A 16429-nucleotide genomic window follows, 5' to 3' on the forward strand; every position below is an offset into this window, starting at 1 on the left:
CACAGGAACCTCCAACTCATGGGCTTAGGCAGTTCTCTTGCCTCAGCCTCCCCAGTAGCTGGGACTACCGGCCCCCACCACAATGCCTGGCTGTTTTTTGTTGCAGTTTGGCTGGGGCCGTGTTCGAACTCGCCACCCTTGATATATGGGGCCAGCGCCCTACCCACTGAGCCACCCTGGCATTTACATTTTTTAAATAATGTGACAAAGCATTTCTTTCCCATGGTTGTGTTTTTGTGGTACCATAGCTTCATTTATTGTACCATAACTTCATTAAAGATTGTCTTTGGGAATCTCCATTTAGGTTAGATGGTAGATTTTTGGTTTTGTTTATTTTTTTTAAGGAACCATTTGCTGCTTGATGGCACAGTCTTTTCATTCCTTTAGTTCCAGTGATTATAGGTGTTTTTCACTGGTATTTTGTATTAAATGGAATTTTAAACGAACATTTAGGTTTTAGTAAGATTTCTTTCAGAAGTATAATAATTATGCTTTCTTTAAACATAGCTGCTTTTGTCTCATCAGAGAATGTTTTTCATGATTGCTACATATACTCATCTGTCTGAGATAAAATTGCAATTTTAATATATTATCTCAAGTAATTTCACCTAGAGATTTCATTGAAGTTAATTCTTTGTAACTACTTTGGTAAATGAAGAATTGTTAGGAAGCTATTCTGATAATGAAATTTCAAACATTTTCAACATTTATATGACCTATGCTATAGTTAACCTCAAGGGTTCATTACTTCAAAACTTGCCAGCTGTGTAATACTTTCATGTAGGTTTTTACGTCACATTGTTACAGGAATGTTATGTCAGTGTTATGCCAAGCTTTTAGTAATTTCTTGTTTGGTAGAGAGACTTAATGTGTATCTGTAGCCCCTGGATGAAATTCAAGCATTCTTGAATAGTTGAATAAAAATACAAGAATAAATTACAATTTTTAAACGGTAAAAATTATCTATTCCTTTATTTTTAGCTTACTGCACTAAAGCTCTATACATTGTATATTTGAGAATGTTTCAATGTAAGTATGGTTATAGTCATTTCTATTTTAAGACTTCAGTGGCCTGAGAGGAAAAAATAATTGGCCCCAGTGGTTATTATTACTAGATTTTGTTAATGCTTGAAATCTAGGCACATGTCTTGGATCTTTTGGAATAAAAATATTAAATATAATTTGCAATTAATGTCACATAATCTGATTCACTGAAAACCTAATTTTGTACTATATATTGCGTTCTTTAACCATTTGTAATACATATATGTTATATATACATAGCCTGGGAGACTGAAGTTTCTTTTCAGTGTTTCTGTTAAGTAAATGATAATGAAAATTTGAAAAATTTAAATGGACAGTGATGCCCAGTCTCATTCTTTTCTTTTTGATTTTAGATGGGAAGTATAAAATCATAAGATCGATAGGTTGACTGTGACAACTATGTTTACTTACAGAGAGAACAGGAAATGAGAATGGGTGATATGGGTCCCCGTGGAGCAATAAACATGGGAGGTAGGGATTTGAAGCAAAAGGCTTCTGTAACTTCCTTGTAATTCTTTGGGGGTCTGTATATGGTGTTTGTGGTATCTACATATCAGTAAGAAACTAAAGTATGAATCAATCACTTGGTAAAGGTGAAATCTCTTACATTTGTTGTGTTGAAATAAGACACAATTATATTGAACTTATATTTGCAGGAAGAAAAGTTTTATTTTGTTTTTTTGAAAGCTAGAGAAATGTTATTCCCGGATAGGTTTTATGAAAGAAATTTATAAATCAGGTTTTTCTACAGTCTTAAACTAGTATAGTCATTGCATGGTGTAATACAACTCTGTTATGCTTTTAAAATCAAGTTTTATACCTTCAAATTGGCTTTTTTCCCTTGGGAATTATTAGTTTTTGATTTGTTTTTAAACTTTTGTAGAGCATTTTATAAAATTGCTATTTTATACTAGCTTTTTGTATAACTTTGAAGCTGTTAATCGCTTTTCTGAATATTTAACATTTTCCCCTTATTTCTGCAATATGGTGCAAAGTAATATACTATTGAGAGACTTCTGTGACTTGTCTAGAAAGTAAGATGTGTGTTACTAATGCATGTTTTTTAGAATTCATGTAAAGTTTTAAGATTATCTACATTAGCAGCTTTAATAATTGATTAGCTTATATAGTAGGATTGTTAGGGAAGTAAATAAATTGAGGGAAAAATAAGTATAGAGAGCTTAGGTCTTATTAAAATTGAAATTTGTAATACCATACAATCAAAAATTGGATAATGAATTAAATTTTATGTATATATTCGTTTCATATTAAATTGCCCCATTAAAGTTGCCATGAAATTAAAAATCCTCTTATGAGTCAAATGGACATATTATTTTAAAGATTATATTACCATAGCATTTCGTATATATAACGCGAACACACATTAATAAAATCCAGTACCTTTCTAGAATATATAGTATGTGAAATGAAACTTGAAACATGTAATGTGGAATTTAAAATTTCCATCATCAGCTTGTTTTTGAAAAAATCCTGATCCCAGTTCTTCAGATGATCTGAAATCATTAATTGCTGTTTACTTGGTCACTTTTCTACAAAGTAGTTTATTGAGCATCTCTGGTCACAAAGAGATCTTAATTGTGATGTTAGTACAATGGATACATGAAATAATTAGTGAACCAAGAGTAGTATGTAAGTTGTGAATTATGAAGTGAAATTGAGTATATAATAATGTATTAGTGGTTCTCTATTTCTTTTTTCAGAGTAAATTCTGAGATGTTTTATAAGGTAATCCATGTTGTTTTCAGAACTGGAACAGTGAGGTTATTATGGATTATAGGCCATTAGATAGGCCATTATTATTATTAGATTGTCATTAACATCAGAACTAAGCTTTAAAATGGTATAAAACATAAAATCATTTCTGAGGTTCAGAGATATCCCCAAAACATTCTTGTTTCCTTGATTAGCAACTATCAGAAGTACAAGACCATACTTCTAGATTCCTTATTTAGTTAGGGATTCAAGAGAATTTAAAATTTTTATGACATTATTCACCAGAGAACCATCCATTTTAATTTTCTTTTTTTCGTCTTCATTCAATGTGAGACATTATAAAAATTATAATTTTTATATATAAAAAACATTATAAAAAGGTTTCCTGAAATTATTAAATCATTATCATCCTGTTGGGTTGCTTTTGAGTGGGTAAAATGTCATATCCCATCAAGTTAAATTGAAGGAATGTGTCAGTAGATTTTCTGGTGTGTCATTAGTTTATATGGCAAGTAAAGCTACTTTTGGTAACCAGATAATGCTAGCATTTGTTAGATCTTTAAATTTAGTTTAGTTGTAGCTGTGTAGTAGAAGATGTAGACTAAAAATAAGACTCTTTGTTAACTGCTGATAATTGGAAATACTATTTTTATTTTTTTATACTCATAATTGTGTATGAGTACATCCCAAACTCACAAGTGTAGCAGTTATGTTGTGTGAGAGAGAGAAATTTATCCTTAATTTGTTTCTTTGGGAGGAAAATAGGGTAAGACACCTCCTAGATTACTGTTCTCCACTCTTTGATTTCTAGATTGTAGGAATTATTAAAAATGGATATTTATAGGTATACTGAGGAAATGGAAATGTTCTTGGATAAAAGAGTAAATTAATCAGGAAAAACATTTGAGATTAAAAAAAATAATTCCTTCCTATGAAGTTGTAAGGTTACTGTTCAAAGAACAGAAGTATGTTGGCCCCTGGTAGAAACTGAGAGATTTTGTCTCAGCTGCTCCTCGTACTGAGCCATATACATACAGAAGTCAGCTGCATTAGGGATTATGTAGAATTATGGGTTTGAAAAAAGACTTCTACTCTTTTTATAATGTGTGTTTCAGAAATTGAGTTCTGAAGAAAACTCAGAAATTGAGCTACATAATGAAATACTGGAAGAAACTTCTAAATTAGAATTAGTCTTTGTTGTGAATTTTTGATAAATATGAACACTTAGGAAAAAATTCCAAGAAAATACCTAAAAGTGTTGTATTTGTGATCATCAGATACGTGGTATTACAGCTCTAACGCTATTGCAATTAAATATGAGCTGGATAGATAGCTTGTGGATGAAAAAATTTGAAGTGTATCTGATTCTCCCCATTTCCAGAATGTGAGCATGTTGAAGTGATCCAGATAGCCGGATTCATATTTTGTCTGTACACTCATTTGGCTGCACTTGCTTTTGAAAATAAGTTTTGTCATGAGGAGTCATTTTAATTTTTTTGTTTAGAATGCATTTTTCAATATAAAGTTGCAGAATACCTCCTATAATTTTCATGGTGGGGGTATTTAATACCTGTACATAAAAGCAAGAGTTTAGTCATAGTGATATTTATTATGTACTATATAATAAATGGCCATGGCTTTGAAACAATGAAGTGGTTTTTTAAGTGCTAATTCTTTTTTCATTTAAATAGGTAGAGTGCAGTCACCATTGTTAGGGATTATTTGGTTTAAAAGCAGACTATAGCAAATAGTGATGATATTTAAAATTTTTTCAAACTGTTAGTCTTGAAGGTCCTAAAATAATAGTTTTATGTACATTTGTTTTGGGGATGAACATTATAGGATGTGCGTATGCTCTGTTGCAGAATAGATAATATGTCCCATTGTTAAGGAAGAAAAGTGATTTTCATGCTAATGGTCTTGCTATATTATAGATTGCATAAGTATTGTTAAGTTTTTAATGTTTATTAAACTAAGATAGGACAGCTCTAAGTATAGATTGTTTTACATAGATGCGTTTAGCCCAGCACCTGCTGGTAACCAAGGTCCTCCTCCAATGATGGGTATGAATATGAACAACAGAGGAACTATACCTGGCCCACCAATGGGTCCTGGTCCTGCCATGGGACCAGAAGGAGCTGCAAATATGGGAACTCCAATGATGCCAGATAATGGAGCAGTGGTAATGTATCATAAACATTATTTTGATTATATACAGTAATATACACTTTTGCCCCAAAGATAACTTCACACTTAGTATAATTTAGCATTGTTTATTTTAGCAGTAGAGATCAGTAGCCAACCAAGAAAATAATTTTGTGAAGTTATATGTTTATTTATAGGAAGTAATGTTTAAGTTATCCACAAGTAAGGATTACTACCCATGACATGGTGTGGTACCCACTTTGTAGTGTTTTCCAGTCATTTTTATCCACCTTTTATGAGCATTTGATGTAATGGTCAAGTATTTTATTATTATATTCTTTTCCTGTGTGGACTCCTCACCTTTGGTGGGGATGAAACTCTAATATGTGTAAAAACACAGATTTCTGTAAATATTTTTGATAAAAATAACACTTGTCATGATTTATTTCAAAGAATTTAAGTGTATAATTAACACCGAAGTTTTTGTGTATATTCTTAACATATATCTACATTCTTTTCACAGAATTGCTCATTAACATTTGTAATTAAATTTAAAGTAGACAGATTTTCTTCTTGATTTGAGAGTGTGAAGATATCTTTGTTTGGGTTAAGTACTATGAAAACAAGGTTTTTCGGTTGTAGTTTTTATATTTGAATATCACTAGCAAGAATGATACCTTTTATCATTTTCCTAAAAGTCTATCACTATGTAAATGGTGCTTTATATAGGCAAAATAGTTTCTCACTTAGTATTTAATTTTGTTCTAAATAATATTTAGAAAGAAAAACTGGTTGATTTCATATTTTGAAAAGGCAGATTGTTTAAAAATCAAATCTTAAGGCTCCATTGCTGCTAGAAAAAGCACTGCCAGTTAAACTCAGATATGCCATCATTTGTAAATCCATCGTGATTGTTAAAAACAGTACATCATATATCTTAGAATTGACAACACAATGCTTATCATTTTTTAATTTGCTTCACATCCAGTCTTTTGGTAAAAAATGGATTTGCTAACAGTTGGGATGTTTAAATGATAGTTTGAACAAGGAGATAAAGAGGCAGTGTGTATTTATTATGAATGGATGGCATATAATAACAGCTAGTTATTTGTTTCCTTCATTACAGGCTTTATTTTATAGTAAAATGTCTGAACGTTAGTACAGAATTAACACTACTTTGGTTAAATTTTTGCATAGCATATAATCAGTAGTAACTTAGAAGTAACATTAACATTTTTCTACCCCCTCCTTGAAATGGTAAAGTTTATTTAAATATCATTCTCGGTCTTTTCTGCACTCACATTTTACTGCTGTACTTTAGGGAGTTGTATTATGTGTGGTTATTGTGTTTTTCAAAATAATTTGATACAGTACATATTACCGATTTTTAAAACTTAATCTATTTTCTCAATAATAGTCTTTCATGGAAAACACCTCAAACGTTTCCATATTGAAATCATAATTCTTTGAGTACTAGGGCTTTCTGTATTAAATTTTTTGGAGTGTTTTCTTTTAAAAGGAGAATGTGATGCTGCTCCCCAGTTTTATTTCTCTAATTTAAAAATTTCACAGCATAGTTTCATGCAATGTAAGTTTTTAGAAAAAGCAGTCAGAGCATTGTTGTAATACTGATTCGGCTTAGTATGGCATTTGCTTATTCAATAAAATCAGTTTTTTTCATGAAATTGGGGCATAGCATTAGTAATATGTAAATCTTCAGATGCTGCATTTAAAATAAAAAACATAGTAACTAATTCAATTGCTCCTTTCTTCCTTCTATGTGTGATCCTGATTCTGCTGGACTTTCTGCTGAACTTCATGACACCACCACTTGGGATTTTGCCAATTTTTCTTGTCACTTATATTTGGCGTGTTCCAAATGGACTTCATATTTATTGTGTGGTATTATAGCACAATGATAGATTTCCCCAAGGACCACCATCTCAGATGGGCTCACCTATGGGGAGTAGAACAGGTTCTGAAACCCCTCAAGCGCCGATGAGTGGTGTGGGTCCTGTGAGTGGTGGTCCTGGTGGCTTTGGTAGAGGAAGTCAAGGGGGCAACTTCGAAGGCCCTAATAAGCGTCGTAGATACTAAACATTCTTTTATTCCTGGCTATACAGAAGAAAAAAGTCAGTGGTATGCCTTTATACTTTTATCTGTTACTTGGAAGAAATGATTTTATTGTTAATGTATGTAGACTTCAAATTTTTTTGTAAAACCTGAGGTTTTTTTTGTATTTTTCTTTATTATAAGCCTTGTAGATTAGAATGGTAATGATGATGGTCATCATTTTCAATGTTTAAATGTGTTTGTGACTTTAGCTAAATATAAGTATGCCATAGTACTGTGAAATTTATGTAGTTACTTAATCTCAATAAAGAAATCATTTTGGATAATTTAAACATGTTATTAGTGGTATTCTCTTATGGTCTTACTAAACTTTGCTGTAACAGTAATGCTTCAGTTGTTTTAACTAATCCTAATCCTTTAAAAATAAAGATTTTGCTTTTTAGTTTGTGCAAGTAGTCCTAAAGGTAGACGCTTAATGAAAGCTAGTAAGTCGGTAGATAGAGCAGTATATTTGGGATTGGGTGGGTATGGGAGTTTAATTTGTATAAGCCATTAATGTTCTGTGAAATCAGAGTTGCTGCCTACATTTCATATAGATTCTGAATATTCAAATATTCTAACAAGGATTATTAAGGATATCTTTGTCCTGTGCTGATTTTTCCAAATAAATCTTTCGAATCTTTAAAAAAAACGTTTGAAGGCAAATCTGTTTTGCTCAAAAAGTAATGTCTAGTTTTAATCTATATCTGTCCACTTACTGTACAGTTAGTGTTAAATTTTCTCTAAAATCAATACTGTTTAGCTGCCTGTTTCTAATTAAGGATTTGCTCTGCATTCTTGGTAAATTAGGCATACTTAAAAACAGGTTTCTAGAATTATTAGAAAACATCTTGACTCTGCATTGTCGTAAATATTTCTCATAGTTTGGTCTCTGTAATAAAACTTGAATGATAGCCTGGGACTGTCTCTAAGAACTTCAGTCAGGTGGTGATCTTTAAAAGCAGAGAATGAACTTGAATGAGTATGGTCATAGGAATCTGCTCGGATCCTTCTACTATCAAATACCTATCTTGAATTTTGATTTTCAAAGGTTGGGAGAAACTGATTTTATTACATTTTAATGTTTATTCCAAAGCAAAGTCATAGCTGTACTTAAGACTTTGTATATTGGTCATGTGTTTATTTAAAGTATTTATTATACTTAAGGAATGATACATTTAACTTATGCCACAAATCTGAATCATCAGCCAGTGATCATAGAGCATAGTTATTTCTCACATAACCTTTCACTATATTAGTATTATTGTGCTATTTAAAACAAACAGTATATAAGTGGTACCTTTTATTTTTCCGTTGTTTCTCTTTTTGCTGGAAAGCATATTTTGGAAAGAAATAAATTTGGTTAAAGTCTTACATAAAAGGAGTTGGTTATAATAAAGCCTAATTGAGATACGTTCTTTGTACCAATTAAGTTTCTCATGTACTATTTCATGTTCTGTTTTTTAACACAACAGAGTAGATGGAATTATTTTCTAGAATTTGCACTGTCCATAGGCTTTTGTTTTTGGCAATTATTTGAAACTAATAATTTGGAGATTGTAAAATAACAGTCAAAGACTATATACATCTTGAGTACGCGGTAATGGAGACTGGAATTTGCCTTAATTTGTGATGTTAATTGGGGCGTGGGGCATCTTAACATTAATTACAATTTTTAAGTAATATATATTCATTTACGTCTACTTTTTCCATCATCTATATTTTATTCATATAATTCTTAGGTAATTTTTAGCATCGTATTTCACTTCAAAGCTGAATTAAGATTGGGAGAAACTGGATTATTCAATGTTAATACCAACCTACTTTTGGCCAAAGCTGTGAAATTCTGTATGATTCATTCAAGAATGTTTGAAAGCCAGTGCACAAAGAGATCTCTTATTCTCCTGAACATTTTAGTGTCCAGGCTCGACTCTGGTTCCACGAATAGAGTTCTACACAGCTTTTTTCCAGCATCAAGAAAATCCTTGTTCCAGTACTTACAAGTTTACCCCGGGAACAGTCAGCTTCTGAGTGACAGTCAAGTGGAGCATCTCTGAACTCCTAGTTATTCAGTTTTTAGTGTTTTTGTATAGTTAAATTTTGCGGCTGGTTTAGTTGATTTTTTTTCTTGTCAATTAGTACCAAGGATAATTTTTGAATGTGATTTGCTTAAAGTGGTAGATATAAAATAAAGAGAAAGTTCAACAGTATTAGCTTTCTAAATTTAAGTGTGACATCATATCTGCTAATAACTTTTTCCAAAAAAGGTAATGTGAAACAAGTTCAATATTATAGCATCGCAATATTACATTTGTTTTTGTGCCATGATTTGAAGTAATGAGTTTTACAGTCTTTAGGACTTATGATTCATAATGCTATTTTGTAATTAAACATTCATAAAATAAATGAGCGCCATTTTTCTAATTGTTTTATTCTAGCACTGTATTTTTGTCAGAATTTTCCTTAATAATGCAGTGATTTTCTTGACAAACTCAAGTTTTAAAGACTTTGGCTTGTATTTTATAAAATTTGATTTATTTTCTTGAGCTTTTTGGGTTTTTTACTATCTAAATTTGGTGCTGAGCAGTCAGTGAAAGAAATTAAATATTTAATTTTAAACCCAAAATATCAGTACTATTAGAGGAGAAAATATCTGTTTTAGTTGGAATTGCCTTTTAATAGAAATAGGAATTATCAACAAGGGCAATGAATGAAATTTTGGCTATTGTTTTTCAGACATTAATTGAAATCATACCTTTATAGTTTATTCAGAAACATACTTGTTGACTATTTAAGTAACTTGGTGTTTTTATATGTAAAGTCTGTAATAATTGCTAAGTATCAATGTGAATGATTAATAATCACTAATAAATTGAGGTTATGTTGATAATTACAGCATAGATTCTGAATGAGAAAAAGGACATAAATGTGTGATTGAAATAAGTTTTGTGAAAGAATGTGGTTAAATGTATGGTAAAAGTTTGAAAAGCTTGAAATTTAGTGTTAAATGGTATTAATCAGAAATATAAAGGGCCAGATCACTTTGAAAATTAGAGAAAGTTATCTAGAGAGTATGGTGCTTTTGTGTGTGTGTGTTAATAATTTTGTTACAACATGTAATGTATTAAACTATATTCATGAAGTATGAGAGGATACTGGTGATCTAAAAAGTCAGACTTATTTTCAAGAATAAGACAGTGAATTACCCAATTTAAAAGTTTCCTAATTTAAAAGTTCATGGTTTCTTTTGTGTGGTTAGGTATTTATAGGCATGGACTTTTTCAGGGGTTGGAAATTTATTTCAGAGAAATGACAGGCTTCCTAATATTTCCCCTCCTAAATATTTCAATATACATCTCTAAAAAATAAGAACAATTTTAGGTCGATATCATAGCAGACAATTTTCTCGTCAAATCAAAAGTCAGTCTCTTAATGTATATACTCTAGTACGGGTTTATTTCATCGTATGCAAGTATGTTTGATTAAATAAACTGGGTCTAGCCTTCTACTTTTAATACCATTATTTCATTTCCAGCAGCCTTCACAGCTGAATTTTTAAAAATAGGAAATAATTTTCTTGTGTTCACTTTACCTGTTTTTTCTGGAGATGTAAAATGAAGTTTGTGTACTGTTTCCCAAATGAATGTCCATCAAGTAATTTATAGAAACTTATTCCACAGAAATATTGAATAAGTGGAGAAAAAAATTCATGCTATATCTGATCTTTAAAATCTGGATTTTTAAACAATATCAAAAGTGTGGTCTTTGTGTTGTTTAAAGATTTTTTTTTTAATTATTGAAGACCCAACCACAAAGGTATGTTAACGTCTGATTTTATTTGACCTTTTTCCTATAAAACCATGTTTAGGTTATACTTTATCTCTAAAGATGGTCCTCTTTATTATTTGATTTTACTATTTATTTAGCTGGTGAAATCAGCAGTATGTATTTTCTGTGTTTTATGACTTTTTATTTCTTTTGGAGTAATAGAAATTCATTATTTCCAGGTTGAGGATACTCAGATTCTTTGTTAGGTAGCCAGTTTTCTAAGTTCACTTACACATAAAAAAAAAATAAAAATCTTTTGCTTTATAGACTGAATCAATATTATCCCTACTGGTTCCCCCCATAGATATTTTATTGGAATAATTTGTCAGCATTAATTCTTTCTTTCAACTTGTCTTTCTGATTTAAAGAAATGAATGTCAAAAGAGATGGTATTCTGTTTGCATGTGTAAACACAATTTTAGTTCTGTCTCATGGAATATAATCACCCAAATTTCATGTGAGGCATTTCATTCTCAAAATTGAGACTAGGATTAAATATATTTTAGTGAAAGTGTGCTTAGTTTGAATGCATGGAGCTGTTCCTTAAATATAGAGTCCGGCATTGCATTGATAGTAATATAAGTGTACCTTATTTTTCACAAATGTTGTCTATAAGTGGTTTGTTGGTGGTGTTGGTGATGTTAAAACTGATATTTTAATGTAAATTTAATCTAAAATTTTATTTTTATTTAAGTATTTATCTAAAACTTTCAAATCCTGTCTTGAAAGACAACTTTACATTTAATTTATGTATTGTATTATCTTATTAAGGTAGAATTGAGCTAGTGTCAAATACTTAAATGAGTAGCCATAGTCATTGTGTTTTATGTTCTTTCTTTGACTAAGATCTCTAATATATACCCTTTCTTTTTCTAGCTTTTATGCAAAAGGCATTGTATGTTTGTCAACCAACCAGACTTTTGTGAATTTGAATGACTGTGTTTGGAAGAACTATGTAAACATAACCCTGGGCTTATTAACTTTTTCATGTTTGTACAAGTTACCTACATTTTTATGCTTATTTAAATTTTTGGCTAATTATCTCATACATGAAAACTGAAAACATCTTCGTGTACATTTTGCCAGAATGATTACAATTTTTCTTTGGTGGTTTTACATTAATTAGCTAATGTAAATCATTTCAGTCCTTAGATTTAAATGTGTTTGGTGTTTTTATTTAATGAGAAAAACAGTATTATGTACTCATGCTATATGACATTTAGTAATTTCTGACCTTTTTCATATTGGAGGCAATTGTGAATAACTTCCTCAGTGGTTACTTAGTCTATTAATTCTTTTGAGTTGATTAGAACTTTTTGTATGCTCAGACTTAAACATTTATGACTTTGAAAAGTATAGGAATCTGAAAATTATAGTTGGAGTAGTATTTTACAGACTATTTTCTTAGTCATATAGGATTTGGGTGGAGTACCATGTCATTTAAGGTTTCACCATTTCATTATGTGATGTGTCTTGAGAGACTCTACTTAATGTATATTTGGGACATTTTCTTAGGCGTAACATGAAACAGTGGAAAATCCATCCTCTCAATCTGCAGTCCTCAAACATGTCTTGAGAGACTCTACTTACTGTATATTTGGGACTTTTCTTAGGCTTAACATGAAACAACAGAAAAAAAATCCATCCTCTCAATCTGCAGTCCCCAAACCCCAAGCCATGGACATGTTACCAGGCCCCTGGCCTACCTTTAGGCCTGCCTATTAGGAACTGGGTGGTATAGCCGGAGGTGAGTGAGCAAACCTTCATCTGTATTTACAGCCTCTCCCCTATTGCTCACATCACTACCTGAGTTCCTACTCCTGTTGCATCAGCAGCAGCATTAGATGCTCATAAAAGAGCATCGTGAAGTGTGCATGTGAGGTATCTAGGTGGTTCACTCCTTATGAGAATCTAATGCTTGATGATCTGAGACAGTGATGCAGGTGCTAGGGAATGGCTGCAAATACGGATTATTAGCAGAGAGGTTTGATTTCACAGAGACCATAATAAGTCAATTGCTTGTAGACTTATATCAAAACCATCCCTGACCCCTTTCTGTGGAAAAATTTGTCTTACACGAAACTGGTTCTTGTGCCAAAACGGTTGGGGACCACTGCTCTAAATTAAGGACCAGCAGCGATGTAGGCATCCATCTAACTTAAACTTTAGAATGTATTAGAATCACTCGGGAAGTTCATTAAACTACAGCTGTCTTGTTTCACAAGGATCAGTAGTTCTCAGGTGGAGCCAAAGTATGTGCATTTCTAAGTTTACAGATGATGGTGTTGCTGCAGTTTGGGGATCTGTCTTAAAGAACCTGTTTTTGTTTCTTAAAAGAGACATAGTATTTTTGGCTGGGTGGTCTTTATTGTTATAGATTGCTGTCCCAGTACACCGTAGGATAAGATCCCTGACCAGTCATTGAGACAATTAAAACAATTCCCCCCACACACACACATTTCTAGCTATTGCCAATTGACAAGCACTTCAAACGTTCATTATTTTTGTCTAGTAAATACAGTAGCTATGGAGGGCCACATAATACAAAAAATATATGGATTATGCTTTCTAGGTCTTATTTTTGTATTAAGAAACCTACCCTGTTTCCCCGAAAATAAGATCTACTTGCAGGAAAGATAAGACATCCCCGAAAATAAGACCTAGCACATCTTTGGGAGCACACCTTAAAATAAGACACTGTCTTATTTTCGGGAAAACAGGGTAGTTAATTCCAGTGAACAGAAAAATGTATGGAACAAATTTTGAAAATGTTGTAAAAGTTTTCCAGTTAACTGATCCTCATCTGTTGCTACTGGTATGAATGATGAAACAGTATAATAATATGTTTTTGTATTAGTGTATTTGGACATGCTTATGCCTGATGGATGAAAGTGCTGGAAAATTGTTTTGGTCTTTGCTTACTATCCTGATAAATGTGAATAGAATAAACATGAATAGCTTGATACAGTTTTGGTGGATTAAAATAATGAATGGCCTTTTCTTTATGTGTAAGCAGCTTGTCTTTGTTTTTCTAGATTGAAGATAAAAGTTGATAAATATGTTTTCTAAGACAGTATATTTACTAATAATTTCCTTTGTAGCTTCGAATATATGTATGTGTGTGAATCAAAGTATTCAGAAAAATACTGTACATTAAAAATTAAATAGGTTCATAATGAGAGTACACAATTGCTGTATTGACAATAGTGGGGGTTTTTTTTTCCCCCTTCTTCTTTCCGTTTTTGGCTGAGGCTCCGGTATATAGGGCCAGCACCCTACTCCTTTGAGCCACAGGCGCCAGCTGACAATAGTTTTTTTTTTTTGTTTGTTTTTTTAAGATAGTGTGACTATAATAGTGCAAAGAAAAAATTACCCAGTTTAAGCCTTTTAATATTTAAGAAGTTATGTTTCTAGAACATTTTCTTTGATACAATTATGCTAAGAATATCTGTATGTAGGAAACACTTTAAGTATAGAACTTATTTCTGATTGTAATCCAGATAATCACTTGGGTTCCTCTTTGACTTTGCAGAAAAGCTGTATTCACATTCTTAATTTCTGCCTTTTAATATAATGTGCTTACTGTATGTCCTGCTGTTTGTGCTACAAGCAGGGGTGTCCAACCTGGCCCAAAGGCCCACAGGACTATTTTGCTTATCTGTGATGTCAGACCTTTTTATTTTTGCTCATCAGCTTCCTTTAGTTTTTATGTGTTTAGTGTGCGGTCCTAGACAACTCTTATTCTTCCAGTGTGTGGCAGAAAAGAAAAATGGTTGGATGCCCCTTTGGAGATCAGGTAAAGTAAGATGTAGGGAGAGGTTCATATCATGAACTTTTGGACCTGTGAATTGATGCTCCCTACACTGAATCTCATAATTTGAATTACTTTGGAATCACTTGACTAATACAGAAGGCAACTTACTCTGTCACAGCCAATTTCTATTTTTTATAGGTCGTAAATGTAGTATAGATACACTTGTTAAATAATTTAGCGACATTTGAATTTCTCAGCTATATACTGACTTCTAGGGTTGGCTAGGTTGACAATAGTTTCTTTCAATCTGGGTACTGGGGATACAGCTGTGAAGACAGTAAACCAATCCTTTATCCCCATGACATATTTGTTTTAGACCTAGAGGAGCAAATAGTGACATACAGTGGAAATAATCTTACCATGTAGGTATAGGGATAGGGAAAATGACAACTACTAAATTAGATAAGGAGTCTAGAAAATAGCCATCTGAGGGTATAAAGGGGAAAACAATCTGTTTGATTTAGACTGTGCTGGTTAAATAAACTATGGTGAAGTCAGTAGGTACAGTAATTCTCTGTCTGGAGCTGCACTGTCCAGTGATGATCACATGGCAGTTGAATCCTTAAGATAGGATGAGTGAGATGAGGAACTGAATTTTTATTTTAACTTTATTGTAACTTAAATTCATTTATTTGTAGAGTATTAAGCATACTTGGAGCAACTTTTGCATCTTCAATTTTATGTAATTAAATACAGATAACTATTTTGGAAGAAAAAATTTTCACCTGAATTAGATTGACAAGTGTAGTATGATCGGAAAAAATGTAAATTATCTAAATTTTTTAATATGGTTACATGTTGGAGTAATATTTTGGATACAATGGGTCAATAAAATAAACTATCAAGCTAATTTTACCTGTTGGTTTTCTTTCTTTCATACGGCTTCTAGGAAATTTAAAATTTCACATTATTTTTTTTCTAGAGAACACTAGTCTAGAAAAATAACCATCACATTTTTTTTCTTTTCATGATTGTAGTCCCAGAATCCTATTGCATAGATTGTAAATTATGTAATTTATTAGTTATCTTTAAAAGTGAACAATTGTAAGTTGAACTTTAAAGTTTGTTAAGTATATATTCACTGTTAACTGTCAGTGTGAAGTAAATTTCCTGGTATAATTCCTTTATGTTTGGTATAGTACAAGGAAGAAGTTTGAGCACCACATTATCAGGAAATAAATTGTACACGTTAATGTTTACATACCCTTTTGTGTTTTGTTACTTTTGTGTTTACTATTGACTTGATACTGTTCACAAAATTTTAAAGCAAATACTTAAGTACTGAAAAGATTTTGTTCTCATACATTATTGCTCTTAAACATTTCTTGTTTATGTATTTGTATATTTTATTCAATCTAGAATGTCAGAGAGTTATGGACCTTATCATTTAATAATTCTCATTTCCTAGTCCTTATTAAATGTTTTCTTGCTGAATGAATGACACCAAGTGTGAGACAAAGCACAGAGTTAATTAATGAGGATACAAACATGAACAAAATATGGTCTCCACTTTCTTGGGATTTGAAGTTGAATGGGTGTATGTAGAGCTGTAAGGAAACTGACCAGGTTGTCGTAATAAATGGAATAGAATATATTCTGAAAGCCTAGAAGTAAACATTCACTTATTTGAGGAGGAAACCGGGAAAACTTAACTAAGATGATATAACCTTTGAGCAGGTCTTAAAGGTGAGTGGATACATTTTACAGTTGTAGGTTTTTTGGAGGGAGAGGGTAGGGGAGGTTGTGGGATGG

At 31.8% G+C, this 16429-nt stretch overlaps 1 protein-coding gene across 2 annotated transcripts in view; it reads left to right on the plus strand.

Annotated features, from left to right (window-relative positions):
• PSPC1 (paraspeckle component 1) overlaps nucleotides 1-16429 on the plus strand; it is a 115223-nt gene that overhangs the window by 76792 nt on the left and 22002 nt on the right. The window contains exons 7-9 of one of the 2 annotated variants that reach the window (XM_053564067.1): nucleotides 1458-1515; nucleotides 4791-4960; nucleotides 6835-7328. The exons of the other annotated variant lie outside the window; for it this stretch is intronic. Coding sequence (XP_053420042.1) covers nucleotides 1458-1515; nucleotides 4791-4960; nucleotides 6835-7020 — 414 coding nt within the window. The 3' untranslated portion in view covers nucleotides 7021-7328. Of the gene's footprint in view, nucleotides 1-1457; nucleotides 1516-4790; nucleotides 4961-6834; nucleotides 7329-16429 lie in introns of those variants that run through there. 2 annotated transcript variants of the gene reach the window in all.

The sequence above is a fragment of the Nycticebus coucang genome, chromosome 15, assembly GCF_027406575.1.
Source record: "Nycticebus coucang isolate mNycCou1 chromosome 15, mNycCou1.pri, whole genome shotgun sequence".
Classification (NCBI taxonomy): domain Eukaryota; kingdom Metazoa; phylum Chordata; class Mammalia; order Primates; family Lorisidae; genus Nycticebus; species Nycticebus coucang.